Source organism: Vidua macroura, chromosome 4, assembly GCF_024509145.1.
Source record: "Vidua macroura isolate BioBank_ID:100142 chromosome 4, ASM2450914v1, whole genome shotgun sequence".
NCBI classification, from domain to species: domain Eukaryota; kingdom Metazoa; phylum Chordata; class Aves; order Passeriformes; family Viduidae; genus Vidua; species Vidua macroura.
Genome location: NC_071574.1, coordinates 15,458,556 through 15,477,136, shown reverse-complemented (window position 1 = coordinate 15,477,136; position 18,581 = coordinate 15,458,556). Strand labels below are relative to the sequence as shown.

At 40.6% G+C, this 18,581-nt stretch overlaps 1 protein-coding gene and 1 long non-coding RNA gene across 2 annotated transcripts in view; one reads left to right on the top strand and one right to left on the bottom strand.

Moving 5' to 3' along the window:
• TRPC3 (transient receptor potential cation channel subfamily C member 3) overlaps positions 1 to 5,721 on the bottom strand; it is a 32,939-nt gene extending 27,218 nt beyond the window's left edge. The window contains 1 exon segment of the mRNA XM_053975760.1: positions 5,498 to 5,721. Coding sequence (XP_053831735.1) covers positions 5,498 to 5,721 — 224 coding nt within the window.
• A 531-nt stretch (positions 5,722 to 6,252) lies between these two features.
• LOC128806316 (uncharacterized) lies at positions 6,253 to 10,097 on the top strand. The gene is made up of 4 exons (XR_008436782.1): positions 6,253 to 6,350; positions 7,732 to 7,867; positions 8,107 to 8,199; positions 9,955 to 10,097. It is a non-coding gene; the product is annotated as an uncharacterized LOC128806316 (long non-coding RNA).
• Positions 10,098 to 18,581: the final 8,484 nt, after the last annotated feature.

The following is an 18,581-nucleotide window of genomic DNA, read 5'->3' as shown; positions in this document are numbered from 1 at the left end:
AATAAAGACTTGAGCCCAGAGAGCACATTGTGAACAGCCACAGTGCGCTGCTATCTTATTCCCCAACAAAATCAGAAGTAAAACCAGGTACCTTATCTTCTCATAGTTTCTTTTTAAACAAGATCTTATTGTCTTTTTTGCTGTTACACTTCCACTCATCCTCCACATCCAAAATCACACAGATACAGAAATGTAGTGTTTACTGTAATGTTATGAAGAAAAAAATTATAGGTATTAAAAATGTAACAAAGACAAAACAAATTGACTCATGGTGACTTCTTGCTTTAAGAAGACTCTAAACTGCCCCTTTGAATCTCATTTATCTTTTACGAAATACACAATACATTTGTTCTTATATACTCAGTTTAATTTTTCAGCATATTTTGAAATACAACCTTTATTTTCATTTTATCTGACTTCCTTTCAAACCCCACTATCTGAATGACCACTGAGGTGATTCATCTGACTTCTGCAGAGACACATATCCTTTCAAAAGTGTCCTTTCAAGAGTGGCTTCCTAGGAAGGAAGATACCCTTAACTGTAAACTTTGTGACAGAAATTATGTATCTGATGTTGCTGCAATACCTTCTCAAAATAGATGCACGGTGCTTGGTATTTTAATGACTAAAATATTGCCAAGACATCTCCAAAAAAAATGAAAAGCAAAAAATCTTGTGCAGCACCACAGGGCCACGAAGCTGCTGTGTTCATCCACACTTCTCCCCTCTTTTCTTCCACTTTTCCCTCAGAAAATTCAAAGACCTTGAAGCCAGCATAGCTCTGGTCAGAGTAATGCATGCAACAAGGTCTCCTATTCAATTTTCTGCTTCCCTTTTCTTGTGTTCAATATTTTTAGCTATCCCAAAGTATGAATAAAATAGTTTGAATTTTAGTTTTAAGTGTTTGACCATTTTCAGCATATTTTATATGTATTATTTGCCATCTGAAATAATCAAATCAGCAAAATCTCAAGTTGCATCTCTCAACATCATTAGACTGGCTTTAAAATATTAATAAAATAGAACTAAGTGTGCATTAATTACTTGGGTTCTATTTGCAAAGCCTTTAAAGTTCAAATACTCAGTCTTGTCTCTGTAAGGTGCTGACAACCTAATTTAAAAAAGAGGGAAGGAGAAATGGGAATCATGATGCTCCTCTTCCCAACTGTTTCAAATAGTTGGAAGAACACATACATAAAAACATAAAAATATCTGTAGAATGCATGGCAAAAAAACCCACAAAAGAACCAAGTAAGAAAAATGCTCAATTATTCTGTATTTATTAGTTAGTAGAGATAAAGAAGGATGGAACTGGAGATCAGTCATGTTAGCTGAATGAAGCACACCTGTCCCACCATATCTGGACATGTTTCACTTGGCCCTGAGCCTGCAGCAGTTAAGCAGTTTTTTTTAGGAACTCAAAAACTTCACTGGAAAGAAGGAAGAATGTCAAGAACTGTACAGCAACTTTCAGGATCACTCATTCCCCAGCTCTGCTTTGCAGCAGAACTCCCACATGAGTGAGGCTAAGGCTCCTAAAGGAGCACATCACCTTTCAAGACCTTTACATCACAAGCTCTCAGACAGAGCAATGCTGTGTGCACTCTGAACAATTAATTGGTTCATTACAGACCTCGTAGATAAGACACAAAAACCTATCCTACATTATAACATGTTTATGCTTACCTCAAATATTTTCATCTAAAATGTATGGGAAATTAAAAAATAATTTTAAAAAAGATTTTCCACTGAAGAATCAATGCCCACTTGTCTCCTGTTTTCTGCAAACAGCACATTTACTATGACCTTACATTGCATCATATCCTTGCCTGGTCAGAGTTATTCCTACAAGGAATGTACAAAGCAAGACATTTGAGCAGCAGAGCAACTGCAAAGGGCTGGAAAAATCACAAGAATCCCTCTGCTTCTGCCATGGGCTTTTTCAATTACAGGTTTCTACTCTGTTACACTGCCTATCCCTTTTCATGTTCAATCTAGAACTGCAGCAGAAAAGAAATGTGGGATGAAGAGTTGACCTGAGAATTCCTTTTCCTTATCCAGCTCATTATCTACAGCAATCCAAAGGATTTATAGTCTTGTTTCTAAGCCTACTTTTTAACACTGCACACAGCATAATCAATTTTAAAGGAAAGGAGAGTAGGTAGAGAAACAGAGATTTTATCCTGGGTCTTCCCAGATCCATAGAGCAATTTGTGCTGAAGAACAGGCTGTTACTCTCCCTGAACTATCACATGCAATAAAAGATGGCATCAACAATTTACAAGCAGTTTACCCTGCTGCTAAACTACAGTATATTAGTGATCCTGATTCCGTTCTAGCCCTGAAAAGGAAATGCAGTCCAGTAGTAACAGACAGATCTGGTAAGTACATAATGCCAATAACATTTAAAAGAAACGACACTGGAGTCAGCCGAGCAGCAGATGCAGATTGTGCCTCTTGTTCTGCCGAAAGTCACCTCTGAGGTCCCAGTTTTAAAATTAAAGACCCATAATTGCCTTACAAAAGTGCTCAGACACGCACATACACAAGAGCAGCGTTGTAGCTAATGACTCCTGAGATTTCTCAAACTAAGCGATCTCAAGTGTTTTATTAGTTACTGTCACAGAAAAAAACAGCTCTTCCATGTGAGGAAGCAGCTCCTGGCTCTGAGCAGGACCACAAGCAGTGCTGGAGGGGCAATCCCTCATCCTCACTGCCTCTCCCAAAGGAAGGCTTTCCCACCTCTCCAAGCTCGGCTACAGCCATGTATCAGAATGGGACACTGGTATATTCGTTTCTTCACCACTAAAGCTGGCATCTCCTTCATGCATGTTGACTCATGATCCAAAAAATTTGGGAGTCCCTGCACCAAATCCAAAATGCATTAAATGAGAGCTTCCTTTTCCTTTCTGTGAGCTACTGCCTGAGTTTTCCAGAAGAGGGAGGCTAATTCAGCTGAACAGCAGAACATAAATCAGGCCAGATGCAAGATCTGACTGAGGTCTATACTCTCCCACTGGTCTGAAATGACATAATCCATCATCCAAAATGCCCTCATGTCATCTCACAGAAGTTCTGGCTCCAAACTGGAAAGATTTAGTCCAAAAAAATGAAAAAAAAAAAAAAAAAAAAGAAATTACGGTGAGATATCAGGAGGAGGTGTATATGCTCTTAGGGGATGGAACAAACTCCTGCCTCATAAAACTATGCAGAGCTTTTTCTGACCATTACCCTTCAATAATTCCTTAAAGGAAAATACCAACCATCTGAATTCCTGGGGGAAAAAAAGGACTATATATTGAAGGCAGGAGGGCATCTATACACACCCAGAACAAGGCAAACATCTCACCAGGAAAGAACCAAGTTAACAGGGCCGTATCAACAAAGAATTGTAAAGCTCCTTTGAAACTTAGTCCTTTCTTTGTGTTCTATCTCTCCAGCCAGAAAACTATGCTGTGATTTTCAGAGAGACTCAGGAAGTCAGGTATCTGATGCCTACTACATTTAATTTACAGATTTTGTCCACTTTTTTCCCACTGGGGCATATAGTACCCTGTGAAACAAGTATTACATCCAGTCTGCAATCTTAGTGGGAATCCGAGGTTAATTACTTTTTTTTCCAGCAATATTTGGCACAGGAGGGAGCCAGCTGTACACTGACAGGTACCTTGCACAGGCTACTGCTTTCAGAGATTGCAAAACCCAGCCACGTCTGCCTTCTTGGGCAAACTACTTCACATCTTCCCGCCTCTCTCTCCTTACACCTTGTGCTGAGTATTTACACTACAAATCCTTCCAGCCAAGGATTCTCCATCTGTGACTGCTAAAGCCTGACATGTGTCAATCTGAGCACATCAGGAGCAAGCTGATGCTCATCTTTATCTCATTAACATGCACTATGATTTTAGGCACTAGCACCAAACGCAGAATGTTACTAAAGGAGAAAAATTCCACTGTTACACCAAGGATGACCATAGTCACATAACAGGCAAAATCTAGTTCTGTGTCTTTTGCCTCTATGCCCCAACAGTTCAATACACTCCTATTACATCAATCCATGTCAGCCTTTTTGACAGTCCATTGGGCTCACAGATTCCCAGGATATCAAGAATTATCTACCAGAAACAAATCCAGGAGACAGAGCTCACTCCAGGCTCAAACACCTACAGCTGTGTAAACTGAACTCCAGTTTGATCCCCTGTGGTGCAGTACCCATTTCTTCAACACAGGAATATGTCAACCTCTCTAGAAGGACACTTGGGATGCAGGAGTTGAGGACTCATAGCTTACAATTCATCTGAGCCAGCTTCAACTGTCTAAAAATAATGTGTCCAAGTCTCTTTTTATGGCAGATAAAGACAGGCACCTCCAAAAAAGAAGATAAATGGCTATGCTGCTTTTCCCACTGCTATTTCTGCTCCCATTCCATCATCTACATGGGAGTCTAGACAAGTAACTCAAGCACAACTAACTTTCTGACAGCTGAAGACATGTGAAAGACCAATTCACTCAAAGTGCAAATTGCTAGGCACAGGGTATTGGTGAAGAATTTCTGCACAGGGATGGTAAACCCCACTTTCATTTGTGGTTATCCCATTCTAAGCACTGCCCTAATTATTTCTGTATTTTACAGTTGTCTCTGTGTTGATTTTAATTAAGGCTTCTACAAACGCTGAATATCTTCTCTTAAAACTCAGTGTTTGCTATCTGGTAATTAAAATATTTCATTAAGAACTAAATGTTGTCATGAAAATATAAAATAGTCAAGCAATCCTCTAAGGTTAAGTCTACCTAAATTGCAGCATGTAATAAAAATTAGTGAATTATTCATGAACAACCTACATTTTGCAAGTCAGGGAAAAGAAAGTTAACATCCCTACTAGTAAAATTGAATTTATCTGGCAGTAAGTCTAGTTGCATGGGCATCAACTCTTTATATATCTAAACAGATAGATGTTTATGATTGCATCTTTGAAAATAAACGGATATTTTGGAAGAGCACATGCAAACAGGATAAGGTGCATCTCCAGAACTAAGGTTTTTCTGCACAGGTGTCGTAGATTTCTGTGGGTAATTTGGTTTTATCTCAGCATAGGTTTTAAAGATAAGTAAGAATAAAGCGGATGCATTAGCAACGGATTCTCTAAACCTTAGCCGAGCCAATAATTGGTCAAATTTCTCGGCAGCTGCACTTGCATCTAGGGGGAAAACAAGGAAGGGATGGACTCTTCTCTGCCCCGGCACACACTTCTGTGCCTGCCTGACGCTGAAGAAGCAGAGCCGCGGGGCTGGGGAGGGGGCCGAGGGCAGGCCGGGGCCGGACGATGCCCTCGGGCACTTGGTGCCGAGCGGCCGCTCTCGCTCCCGCCCGCGCTGCCGGGGCCGGCCGGGACGGGGTTGGCCGTGCCCCCGGGCCCAAAACTCGCCGGGAGCCGCATCCCTGCTCCGGTGAAGTTGCCGGGCGGCCCCCTCCGAACACCCCCCGGGCCCCACTTACATGGTGCTGGCAAAAGGGGGAGGCGGGTAGTATCCGTAGGGCTCCCGGAGGGTTTTGACAGCTCTTTGCGGCGGCGGAGGGGGCTCCGGTCCCCCATTGACGCCTCTCCAGCCGCGGCGCCGGCGCTGCTGCTCCTCTTCCTCTGCCCCTTCCTCCTCCTCCTCCTGCTGCGGCGGGAAGGTCACTCTCCCCTGCTCCTTGCTCTTCCTGCCCTTGCTCGACATGGTCAGGGTCCCCTCAGGCGGCGGCAGCGGCCGCCGCTGCTCCCGCTCCCGGCCGGCCTCGTCCGGCAGCGTGTGCGACGGGGAAGGAGGCAGGAGGAGGAGGAAGGAGACACAAGCCCTGCTTGGCGGGGGACAGAGCACCTGGAGAGTACAAACCCCTCACCACAAACCCGTCGGCAAGGCGGCGCGATGCGCAGCCCGGCAGCGGGAGCCGGGAACTGCCGGGGAGGCGAGCAAGAGACAGGGCTCCCAGCAGCGGCGGCGACTCTGCCCCCCGCCTCCTCCTCTTCTGCCTGTCATCATCCCTCGCTAGTCCGGCATCGTCACGGAGGCAGCCGGGCCACGGAGAGCGCACCCGCCTCCCGCAACGAGCGCTCCGGAGAGGAGGGGACGCTCCCATCCCACCTCCGCCCCTCACGGCTCGGGAGAGGGAGGGGGCGTGAGGGGGCGGTGCGCTTCCACAGGAGCGCTACAAACGTCCCTCAACCGCCCGCTGCTGCCGCCGGCTTGAGGTAAATCCTACTCCCGCCAAACCGGGCGTGAGGGGAGCCCTCGGGAGGTGCCCGCCAAGACGGCGCCGAGTCCTGAGGGAGCCCAGACCCGTGAGGCGGGGGTCTGCCAGCAGCAAGGTAATTCTGGCCAAAACGGCCCAAAAGCGGCCAACAGCCCGGCCAAACCTGCACAAAGCTCGGCAGGTACTTAGAGAAATATCCAGCCCCACACTGCAAACAACTGAAGTTGAAATTTGCAGGTAAAAAAGAGGCGCTTTTGACTGACTTACCGAGCGAGCCGAGGTTCCCCAAAGTGTTCCAGATGTCTCTGCCTTAGGCTTGACTATTATATTTCTGTGTGGTGCCAAGCTGAAAAACAGTGGGAGGATGCTGGGACGCCCATGCCATGTAATCAGAGCAAATTATGCTCTATAGAGCCCAGTCACAAAGATTCCTGCTGTACAGAGACCTATTACTTCTTCCATTATTAGGAGATTTTTTTTTTTTTGGTGCATTATTTCACTGGGAAAATTATTTCACGATGTGAGGACAACCCCTTAAATTCAAGGCAGAGCCTGTGTGCTTTTGTATGCAGAACATACAAAACATACAGAATGGTAGGTACATATAGAGTACATGTGTTAATTTATATATAATTATTTATATATATAAAAATAATTATATATATATATAATTTATATTATATATAAATATATAATTTATATATAATAAAGTCATTAGTTTGTCTACATGCTGCTGAGATGCCATTTTTCTCTTGCTTTAAACTTTTTTGAGCAGTATTGGTATAAATTTCCATGAAACTACATTCCAAATCTGCATTCAGGTGCTGCTGAAATGGAAATTTATTTAAGCTTTCCAATTACTTCAGAGAAAATGGACTTTCAATCCACATATCACTACTAAGATGAAATTCTCATTCGTGAGCATCATCAAGTAGTCTTAGTATGAAATACTACTTGTCTTAGTATAAATAAATAAAAAAAAATACTGTTTTCAATACCATCCCTGGTTTTGCCTTTGTTTTTTTCTGTATGTACAAAGTTTGTCATCATGAAGTACAGGAAAAGCCAGCCAAGAGTTTCACAGAGATAATTTTCTCAGCTATGGCTTTGAAGGAAGAAGAGGGTTTTGTTTTCATCCGTTTAATTAACTTGCATCTTGAACTGTTTAGGGAAGTGGTTTTTCATGTCTTTCATCACATCCAAAAGCCCTTTGACCTTCAGTGGAACTATTTGCAGAACAGAGCAAATTTTGCTCTCTAAGAAACTAATATATTGTGTAGCTACCGTAACTCTCAAGTGCTTGGGGTTATTAATTTCAGACAGTCTAGGTGTCTAACTTAATTATACATCTGTATCAGTGTTATGCATTTTAAAGCACAGCCATGCAGTAATCTGTCTGCATGAAACCTTGTCTTCTTGCAGGGATCCTTTGACTCAAAAAATGGTACTGCCCATATTGTGTTCTTTTTATAAAGAAAATTCCTCTGTTATTACAGGGTGGCTACAGGAATGGACTTTCAATTGCCTTGAGTATTTCCTTTGAGAGCAAAACATAAAAGTACAGCTGAAAGTCAATGAGAAATGCTCTTGCCTCATAAATGTATGCTCAGAGCAAGGCTTTCACATATCAAGGTATGTTTGTTTTTTGGGTTGTTTTTTTTTTTAGCTTTTCAGAAATAGATAGAAAATGGTTTTAATATTAGTTCTTAGTTTTAAGGAAGTTTTATTCTTGCTTTCTCCATTGCACCTCCCATCACTAATTTGAATTGTGTTCTGTGGGCTGTGTTTTTTCATAATTTGAGTATTGTGTAATAAGAGATTGGTTTGCTGTTCCTATAGTGAAAGGTAATGTCCACTCTTTTGTTATCCAGGTCACTCATAATACCTTGGAATTCATCCTTGGAAGGATGACTTGGAAGTCATCCTTGCAGAAGCCTTCATGATACATCTCTCCATTTCAAGGGGTAAGATGATAACTCCCTGAGTGATCTTAGTACTGAAGGACAAGGGTAATGTAAAAAGAGTTTACCAAATCCTTTTTCTTTCTCCCCATACTGTTACAGAACCACCAAGATGAAATACACAGTTCCTAATATGCGTTTAGACTAAGTGTAATAGTCCCTTTTGTTTCTTTCCATGATATCCAACTTAAAACCAGGCAGCATGGCAACAAAAGAATTCATTGCAAATCTCAAATGTACTTTGTATGGTTATAGTGTTAGAAATTATGCATATTTCTAATTGGAATGTGTAGAGTAATTACCTTGTTCACAGTGAAATGGTTTATGGGAAATTGACCACAGTTTGAAGTGTCAGGCTGTTACCATTGGAACAGGGATGGGAGAATCCTCGTATGATTAAACTTCAGTCATCACTGCCTTGCCTGACTGTAAGAATTTAATAATCATTGCTGTGCCTTGGTGGTATAATTGAGGCTCTGAAGCACCAGATTCAGACAGATAAAATGTACGAAGCTGCACTTCTGAAACAGCAAAAACAAGTGAGAAATCTAAGAGTACTGAAATTGTACCTACAAAATCCTGGTCAGGGCTGAATGTTCCAGAAACCTGATTTCTGTTCATGGCTCATGTTTTTGAAAACATTTATAATCTCATTAATGTCAGTGTTCTACATACTTATTCTTAAATATTTCATGTTATCACAGTATCAAAGAGATGTCAACATAGCTAAGTTGAAGAAAGTGAGGGAGAAAAGATGAATAAATTTGAAATACCAGGCAGAGCAAGGCAGGCAAGCTTGTGCTGGCTGTAGATTCAGCTGGGTAAAAACTTTGCAGTTAAAGGCTGCCAATCCAGTATATTTTGTGAATGCTGACTTGAATTTACAAGGTTTGGAAGTGATGTCATTTTAATCTAGAAAAATGCTTCCTGGAAGTTGCTTAGACAGGAGTGAAATAATGAAATGAATACTACCCTGAGGACAGAGCAGGAGCAGAAAAGCCCCAAAGAGTTACAGTTAACAGGGAAATATAACAGGTGTGGTATTTTATTACCAAAGGTCCTAGATTATTTGTCATTTTCTTTTAGAATATGGGTTTAATGCCATAACTATTTCATGTTTGATTTGGAATTGCAGTCAAACTACAATCCCTCATTCTTTTCACCAGACTGACTTGATCAAGCCAGGGTGGAATAGGAGTGGAACAGGTCTTTGTTTATATGGATGGATTACTGTCTAGGAGAATTTTTGTGTCCTTCTCAAAATTATGAGATATATACAATTCAGATTTCAAAATTTCCCTTGGCAGTGTTCTTTAGCTGGAAGGGAATGATGAAGAAACAGCTTTTCTAAATTGAAACAAAGCGTCTCCTATGAACACACAGCAATACATTTCCTTGAAATATTGTCAGAAACATGAGTTCTGTATTTCTCTCTCCCATTCTTTTTCAGCTTCTTTAAAATGAATGAATGACGTAAACATCATGAACTATGAAAACAGATAGCACAGCTAGAATTTATTATAATAAAATAGCAGGAAATATATTCAGGTTCTTAGACTAAACTACCATAGCAATAAGACCTTGCAGGTCTATGAGGCGCCTAAATGAGCAGATATGCACTTAAGTAAGATTGGGAAAAGTGATGGGAAAAAAGATCATTTAGGGAATTATGCCCTGGGGTTATCCCTTACCAGAACTTCTCTGACAGATACATTGACACTGTTAATTTGAAAATAAATCTAACCTGTTTGTTGAAAGTTGTGTTGTAGATGCAAAGACCTCCTTGTTGAAACCAAGTGATTTAGAGTTAAGAACCAGCAACATGCAAGAAACTTCTAGTAACAACTTCCCTTGTGGAACAGCTTGTATGATACACGTCAAATTATTATTTTTCTGCTTTATTAAAAAAAAAAAAAGGAAGAGTAACTTCCCTCAAGAGAAAAAACTGGTTTTTATTTGCTTGAAGTGACAGGTGAAGAGAAGCAAAAAGACACTTATGGTAATGCTAGAAATAGAATCCAGGTCGTGCAGTACATTGAACCCTTCTCTAATGTGTGTGTACTACTTTTACAAAAATTGGGAAGTTGGTGGGAATAGCAACAGTGTAATGAAAGCAAAATTGGCCTTCTTTACCTCTTACTGGGAATTTGCCTACTTGCCAAGAACCCAATGTTTTCAAGGACATTTAGCTCCTACATCAAGGACTTCTATGAAAGTCTAAACAGGTTAAATCAGCATGAAGGAAAAAGGAGTGATGTGATGTCACTGATCTGTAAGCAGATCTCAGCCTCAGAACTAATATTATGGTTTAAGGCTTTTTACATGAGATGAAAAGACACATTCCTGAGAATTGAGCCTGTAATTTCAGGCACCCTGTGCAGCCATTCAGGCCCATGTGAAGTGCGTGGGTAAAAAATGCTGTCAAATCACCTACTGCAAACCAGGCCCTCAGAGCTGTGCATTGCAATGGTATTATGTGGTCTACTTTATAATAATAGAAGGCTACTGAAGTGTCAGTGGTACCATGATATAGACACTGGCTACATTTTCAAAGATAAAATGGACAAATGCTCTTTCTTTTTTTGGCATTAAGTGGCAACTATATGTACATTTGCATATTTGCACCTATTAGTTCCTTTTTTCCTAAGGCAAGCCAGGATGTCTTTAGACAAATCCAATCCACTTTTGAATAAATCCACAGGATCCTGAGCTTGTGCCAATTAAGTTTTATTCTTCTCTTTTCAGTCCTACTCGTAGAAATTAGAAGTTAGCAGACTTGCCACTTGGAAAGGGACTGCAGAATCAATTTCCCTTATCTCTGCATTGCCCTGGGGAATGTATTAGCTTATAACCTCTATAAGGTTTACTTTCTTAAGATTTGCTTATCGTTTATATATAAAGGTTGGATTTTTTTCCCTCAATTGGTTTCCCTGTCCCTGTGTCAGCCAATACTCCTTGAAAATGTAAGCATGAACCTTAGCCTACAGCTGAGTGCTGGGAACCATATGATAAGTAGATTTATTGTCACAAATCAACATCTTTAACAAATTATTTTTCTTTTTGACAGTGATGCAAATATGGGTGGGTGAGTGCAATGTGCCCTCCTGTCCCCTTGCTGGTTGATAGCAGAAATTACTGCATGGATATCTCCAGTGTTTCAACTAATGAGGCTGAGTGTTGCAGTGGATGTGTGGAGTGCAGAGTAGCTCTTATCAATGATTTCCATCCTGTGCGAGTAATTAAGTATGAATGTTTTTGGACATTATTTGATCTTTCTCTGACTGGGGGATTTGAGTCACTGTGGGGATCAGAACAGGGGAAACAGGACATAAAAATAATAGCAAGAGGCAAAAAGGTCAAGTGCTGAATGCAAACAGTTCACAGTGATTTTTAAACCCAGAAACAAGTGGCTTTTTCATGCTGTTTTGTATTGTAATGTGTTTTAATCTGTAGACACATTCTCACTTTCTGACTCCTTAGCAGAAAGAACTTTAAACAGTGTCTCACTGGTATGAAAGACGAATCTGAGTGAGAAGCATGGCTCCCTGAGGAGGAGAAAACCTTTCATCCAGGTTTGCACCATTCTAAGCTCCCTTGTCCAGGGTGTCTGGGAGTTTTGACTGAAAGATTGCCTCATTCTGTCATAGTTCAGAGCCTACTTTCCTTAAATCTCATAATTGGATAAATACCATCTGGTCCTAACTACTTGCTGTACCTCAGAGTATTAAGCTCCTCTGGTTGGAAGAGGAGAAAATACCACAGTGCACAGTGTTGATTGAAAATGTAATCTCTCCTTCCATGGGCTGCTGTGGAATAGGTGATAACACTCCAACAGAGATGCTCTCTGTTTGAGTGACAGCAACTCAGGGGGTCATCCCAAAACCCTGCTTTCCATCCTGTGTCAGAGGGGTGGACAGCTACGAGGGGGAGGAGATCAAACACTGTAGCTATGCTGTGAGTGGGAGCACATCCTCCTGTGCAGTTACAGAGTCATTTGGGGCCAAAAGAAAAAAAGCCTCATTGTCTGGTACAGCAAAAATCATGTTTCCAGCTCTACCAAATAATTCCTACCCTGTTCAGTGCCGAGTGAGGGGCTGAGCACTCTGAGATGCATCATTCCCAGGGGAGCAGGAGATGATATTGGCAACTGGTGGGTTAGTCTTAAGCCTCCTGGTAATAAACTTCTTAGAAAGAGGCCACATCTCACCTCTGAACTAAGAAGCAGAGACATTCATTAGGAATTAATCAGAATTTATATCAGAGACATGTTGAAGCCTGAAGTCTGTTTAAAGCAGCCATGGGTGCCAACACCCTGCTTTTCCATAGCATAGAACATGTTTAACTCATGGCAAGTCAAGGTGTTCTATAAGCTTGGGGATCCCATATACTGTGTTATGAAATGAAAACAAAAATCCAATATATACTTCTGTTGCAGTTGTCCTGCCTTGTATGTAAGAAAAGGCACTGTTCATAAAAAGGAGTAAGGCAATGCCAACATTTCTAGCAATTGAGAGGTGCTCAGTAACAAAAAGAAGAAAACCCCAAGCAAACAGGATAGTTGGAAAAAGACTATTCCTGTTACACTGCTGGTAACAATCTTTGAAGCAACTGACAGAGAAGATGAGAAAGTGTGGGAAAAGGGAGATATGATGTTATTATTAATTATTCCCTGCAGGCAATTTAGAATATATTGAAGATACAAAATCTTTTGCCATGAAAATTAGAATAACCCTTCTGTTGTCAATAGCAGGTAATGTCCCATTGAATTAATATGTGTTTTGGGAAGGAAGAGGTTTGTAGAGGGAAAAATAAGGAAAAAGAACCTCAGCACTTCTGTCTTTCAGTGGTCCCTGTGGTACCCCAGCAAGTGTGACCAGGTGCTGACAGAGAAGTATGGACATCACATTTCCCATTTCACTTTCCACCTTAAGGAAAGCAAAAAATCCCTTTAGGGATCTTGTCTGTTTTATTTTTTTTTGTGTGTGTTTTTTTTTCTTGTCTGTTTTTTGTGGTTTTGGTTTTTTTGTTGTTGTTGTTGGGTTTTTTTTGTGAGTTCAGGTCAATTCCATCAATCCCATTGCAATCACATTCAGTGAAGTCTGAGATTCATATTTGGCTTTCAGTAGAAACAGTAACCCATGAAAGGCTGTGAGAAATTTTTCTAGGGTTTCAGAGCAGAGCCAAGTCCAGCTGGACTGGTACCTCAGACAAATTAAGGAGAAAAGGTAAAACTTAGGAGCCCCTCACATGTTGCATTAATTTTTAAAACATCCATGTCTTTTTAGGACATGGTTTTTAGGAGTAAACTGCAACTGCAGCTCCCATTAAAACTCAGAGGATGAGAGCTGAGGTGCTTATTCAGCAGAAGAGCTTCAGTAGAAGGCCAAGTATTTTGTGATAACATGACAGACAGACACAAGGAAGTGTCTTTCATGCAGAAAGCATTTATATGCCTATAATAGAGGTATTTCCATCTCCCTCAGTATTTTTCATTATATTACCACAGCTGCTGTGTGGAAACTGCCTGCAACAATGAGGGCTTTGTCTAGGAATCCCACCCCCTCAGCTTCCAGGTTCAGCTAACAGGGATTTCTTACCAATAGGGAGCTCAAAGGAAATTCATCTGAATAACCAAAAGTAGAGTAAGCCCTGAAAAATTGAAATCCTAAGCATCAAAATTAGTCCATAAGGGAAAAGTGATACAGTTTCCTTATCAGATGGAACGGCTGTTGACAAAAATATGTGCCTGGCAAGTCAGAGATTTTGAAAAACTGAGAACCTGCACATTGTGGACTTTGATGTGGGCATAGAATTCATTTGAAGAGATACAAAGGTTATTCAAGGGCTTGTTAAAATCAGATGAGTAAATATATATTAAGTATTCATCCTGTGTGTAAACCCAGTATGTTGAAAGACTTACAGAAGCATTTTAAAAATTTGCATTATGGCCAAAATTGGGTTCTCAAATTAATAAAATCCCTTTTACACATGTAATCAACAAAAAATAACTAACCTGCAGTATTGCATTAAAAAAAGAAAACTTCAAGAGCCTCACGCACTTAAACTTTCTAACATTTGCATTTGCATTATTAAAAGGGGAGTGTGAAAATTATTGTGAACATGAGCAAAGTTCTAAAAAAGGCCAAGAATGATACACTGACTTGTCCCAAACCAGTGAGATACATAGGAAATTATTGAAATATTTTGAGGAGGAGGTAAGAGCTTGTTTCAGCCATCTTCAGAGATGACATCACCACAGAAAGGAGGTAGATACTGAGAGGGCAGGAATAATGAGTATATCAGCATTTTTGCCCTTTTCTCCCTGTGACATTCCCACAATTAACACAACTCAGGTCATTAGATCCTGAAAGGACTGCTAGGCACTGTCCTGAGCAGTGTCTCCCTGCAGCCCTATTAGATCAGGTATGCAAAGCCAATTAAATAATCAGCATCCAGTTTTGTGGAAACCACAAATAAAATCCAGATACAAGGCACAAGGATGACCTTGACTTGCAGGAACTGAAAAATCCCTGTCATTTACTGAGATGTTAAACCTGACTGTACATCCCATGAAGAAAAATAAGCAGGAAATTTTGTGTTCCAAGACACACAAAGCTTGCTTTTTCCCATGGAAGTTCCCTGCTTATGTTCCTTTACTTTGCCCATCTTTCCTCTTTTCCCTCTGCTGCCATCCCCACGCAATGCAGCAATAATTATCAGTAGTTCTTACTGAGGCATCTGGACCCAGTTCAGCAGCAACAGAATATGATTCAAATGAAGGAAATTCTATGGAGCGCTCCTGCAAGGCTCTGATCAGTGCATCCTGTTTGTAGCTGTTTAATAGAAATATCCTCTAAAGTCTATTTAAAATCAGAAGTGATTTTTAATAGTGGCACAAAATTGTGGAGATTTGTGAACACTATTGATTTATTCAGCTGCTGAATTGAAATAGAAATGGGAGAGGTAATGAGAATGAATGTGAGCAGCATTGTGCATAAATACAATTGACAGTTCAAGAGAAACAGGCCCAACCAGAGCATAAACACAATCTTAAATGTTATTAAAATATTAAACCAGTACATTGGGTCATTTATGCCATTTGATTACTTTAACGTTTGCAACCACATGGGACAAGGACTCGAAGGATGGAGTGGCTTTTGCACAATGGACTATCCAAATTGAAAAATTGGCCAAGTGCATGACGGACAATTTGCCTTCCTTTGAAGCATCTTGCATTTGCCAGGCAGAGGGGACAGTATTGGACTTGATGGATCATGGGCTTAATGGAGCATGGCAGATCCTATGTTTCTATTAAAACTGACTGGCAGAGGGCATTGTTCCAGACACAAATTTGGGATTGAAAGTAAATGTATGTATTCTTCTGAGCCTTGCCTATATAAAAAAATTACAAGCTGCATGATTTTTGTTAAAACTCATTATTTTATGTAGCTTGATTTTTTGATGCATCACTCTGATTTACAGATTTATTTATGAGACACATGATTTAATATTATTATTAATTTTATTACTGTATTTTAATAATGTAAGATGTTAAAATTTGTGTGGCTGGGACATGTGGTGGTCTTGTGACAGAAGTACTTCTAGGTAAAATGAAGGGAATAGTCTTGGAAAACCAGAGGTACAATTCAGTGATGGCTGTCTTTATAACCTTTCAGCCAGTGTAAAGTAATAAACCTACCGAGCCCACAGCCATAAAACCTTTTATCAGAATTAAGCCAGAATTAAGAAATAAAAAAAAAAAAATCCCATTTAAACCTTTTTACAGGCAAAGGCAGGGCTGGAATGGATAAGTATCTCAGAATGACATAATCTTCCACTCTGTCCTCTCTGTGGCAGGTCCACACCCTTAGAAAAAGGGCAAGGCAGGGCATCTGCTGTCTGGGCACCCATTAGCGCTACAAAATGCTCTCCCTAAATCTAAATGGATTTGTCTTGAAAGTAATTAGGTGTTTTACCTACTTCTGTCTTGTCCTTTGTTAGAAAGCTACTCTAGAATCTTTCATCTTTGTCCAAGTAAATAATTTTCCATGGCTGAACACCATTGTTGTCTAGGGACTGCATGCAGCAACACAGTGGATTTGTGCATGTCATTTTTTCAAGCTAGATAACTATTGCAGAATTAAAGGCAAAGAGCCTTTAAAATCCATCTCCCTCCAATTTACATTATAATTATTAAATTGCTTCAGAGCTCAGGTGAACATCCTGCAGTGAGCCATAGCAGGAGCAGAGAAGACTATCACACTGTATAATTTCTAAATTAAGTAATGAATTAAGAGCCTTCCTACCTCCCTTATGTATCAGTGGAGAAAAGGAGCAGCTCTTCCAAACAGTCATTCTAAATGCCTGTATTAGGGAATGCAACAGGGAATCTAACTGGCTTTCCAGTTTAGCCACCTACATTTGGTCCCTGAGGTCAGGTGATACATTATGGTCAGAAAGGGGAAGCTCTGAAAGGGATTGCTTTACCACCTTTATCCAAGTTTTCCTGTATTATCACAGGCACATTAGAGGCATGGTAAGAACTTTGAAACAGCAGCTCTACCAGAATCCACTGCTGGAAGTGGGGGTTTAAATGCCAAAAGGGTAACTGCAAAATTTCCTCTGATCCCTATCAGACTTGGACACTTCCTTGGGGAAAACACAGGTAGAGGACATCAGGGAGAAGGTGAAAAGGTCCCAAGTACAAAAGCCACCTTGGATTTCTATTCTAAGCTTGCAGTGTTCAGCTTCCTCCTTCCTGATAATCCCAACTCATCCAGGGAGCTTCACTTGTCAGAGTGATGTGAACATGACAAGTGGGCACTGCTAAGCAAGGCCTGTGGGCAAACTGCAGAAAGGAGACCTGAGTCCACGTGAATTTTGTGCTTCTTAAAAGTGTTTTCATTTTAGACCTTTCAGCATTGTGCAAGCACTTGCCTGGGAACGCTTGTGTTGCCATATGAACAGATGTTTAATGCTTACAGAGTGCTTCATTTTTTTTTTTTCAAAGAGCTTAAAGAACATAAATAATTGCTGTGGTGTAGCCACTACTCAAAATGTTAAGTTCATAGCAATTTTAGGGCCAGATGATCTGCCTGTACCTTAGAAAAGGTTTGAAAGTGCTTTCAAAAGCAGTCATAGCTGGCAGTTGTAAAGAGATGATGATAATTTCTTCCCTTTACAGCAGCCAAAGAAGACACTGAAAAGGCATAAGCTGTCACAAATAACCACTTCCCTGTCACAGGACAGGCAGAATTTTGTGAGACTTGGAAAACGATGAGCCAAGTAGTAGTTTTTCACACTAATGACAGCTTGGGCACAAATTAAAGTCATCTCTGAGAACCCTGAAAGTAGAGGTAGCAAAGGAGATAGTGGATAATAAGCCAAGGTAGTTACATGAAGAGGTTTCTTTTCAAGTTTCCAGGGCTGATGATTCCTGCTGCTTTCTGGACGTGTTTCTTTGGAGCATGGAAGTAAACAGGTATGTCCCTTGATGCTGCTGATGCCTGCAAATGCCTCCTGGCTTCCAAAACACAGTAAAACCTAAGTTTTACTACATCTTTCGGCTTGAAGGGATTTATGAGAAGCTTGCCCTCATCTGTGCAGCTCTGTGCAGCCAGGTAATATGAGGTCTCAAGGGCTTTCCTTTTTATTAGAACAAACCCATTAGTTTTATGAGCCTTTAAGTAAAGCATTGGCAAAAAGCAAAAAATAGTAGCTGATATAAAAGATGCATACCTCTTTATCTGTGCATGAGAAATTAAATAATTGTAATGAATTTTCAGGGATAAAAAAGGACTTTGACATACATCTAAAATCAGGCCAGGCTGGGGATAAGACAAATAACACATTCTGTGCGAGAGCTGCTGTTAACCAACCAAAATGTTCATTTCTCATTCACTAAGTCACAGCTCAGGCAAGTATATTTGGGTCATTGCCCAGCTCCTTTGCTCTGAATTTGGATTGGCCATCTTGCTGCTGTATTAGCAGTCACTGTGCTCTACTCCGGAGAATGCTTCTGGGAATACACTTTTGTGTTGTGATTGCAGTAAATACAACTGGTCTTTCAGATTATGAAATACTGAATATGTACAGGTCACTCCACTTAGTCTGACTGCTTTTTGAATGCATTTCCTCTCCTGCATTTTGAGACAGCAAGGTCAATAGGTTGGCCAAATGTGATGAGAGTTTCTTACTCAGGCTGTGGAAAATGTATATTCATATACACCCATTACTAGTGTTCAGAACAACTTATAAATTATGCATCAAGCTTTCTTACCTACAAAACCATTAAGGTAAAGAATATAATATCGCAGGGGTTGATTAGGGGCTACCATGTTTAAATGAAAGTCTACTTTCCTACAATAGAAGTCTATGAAACCACA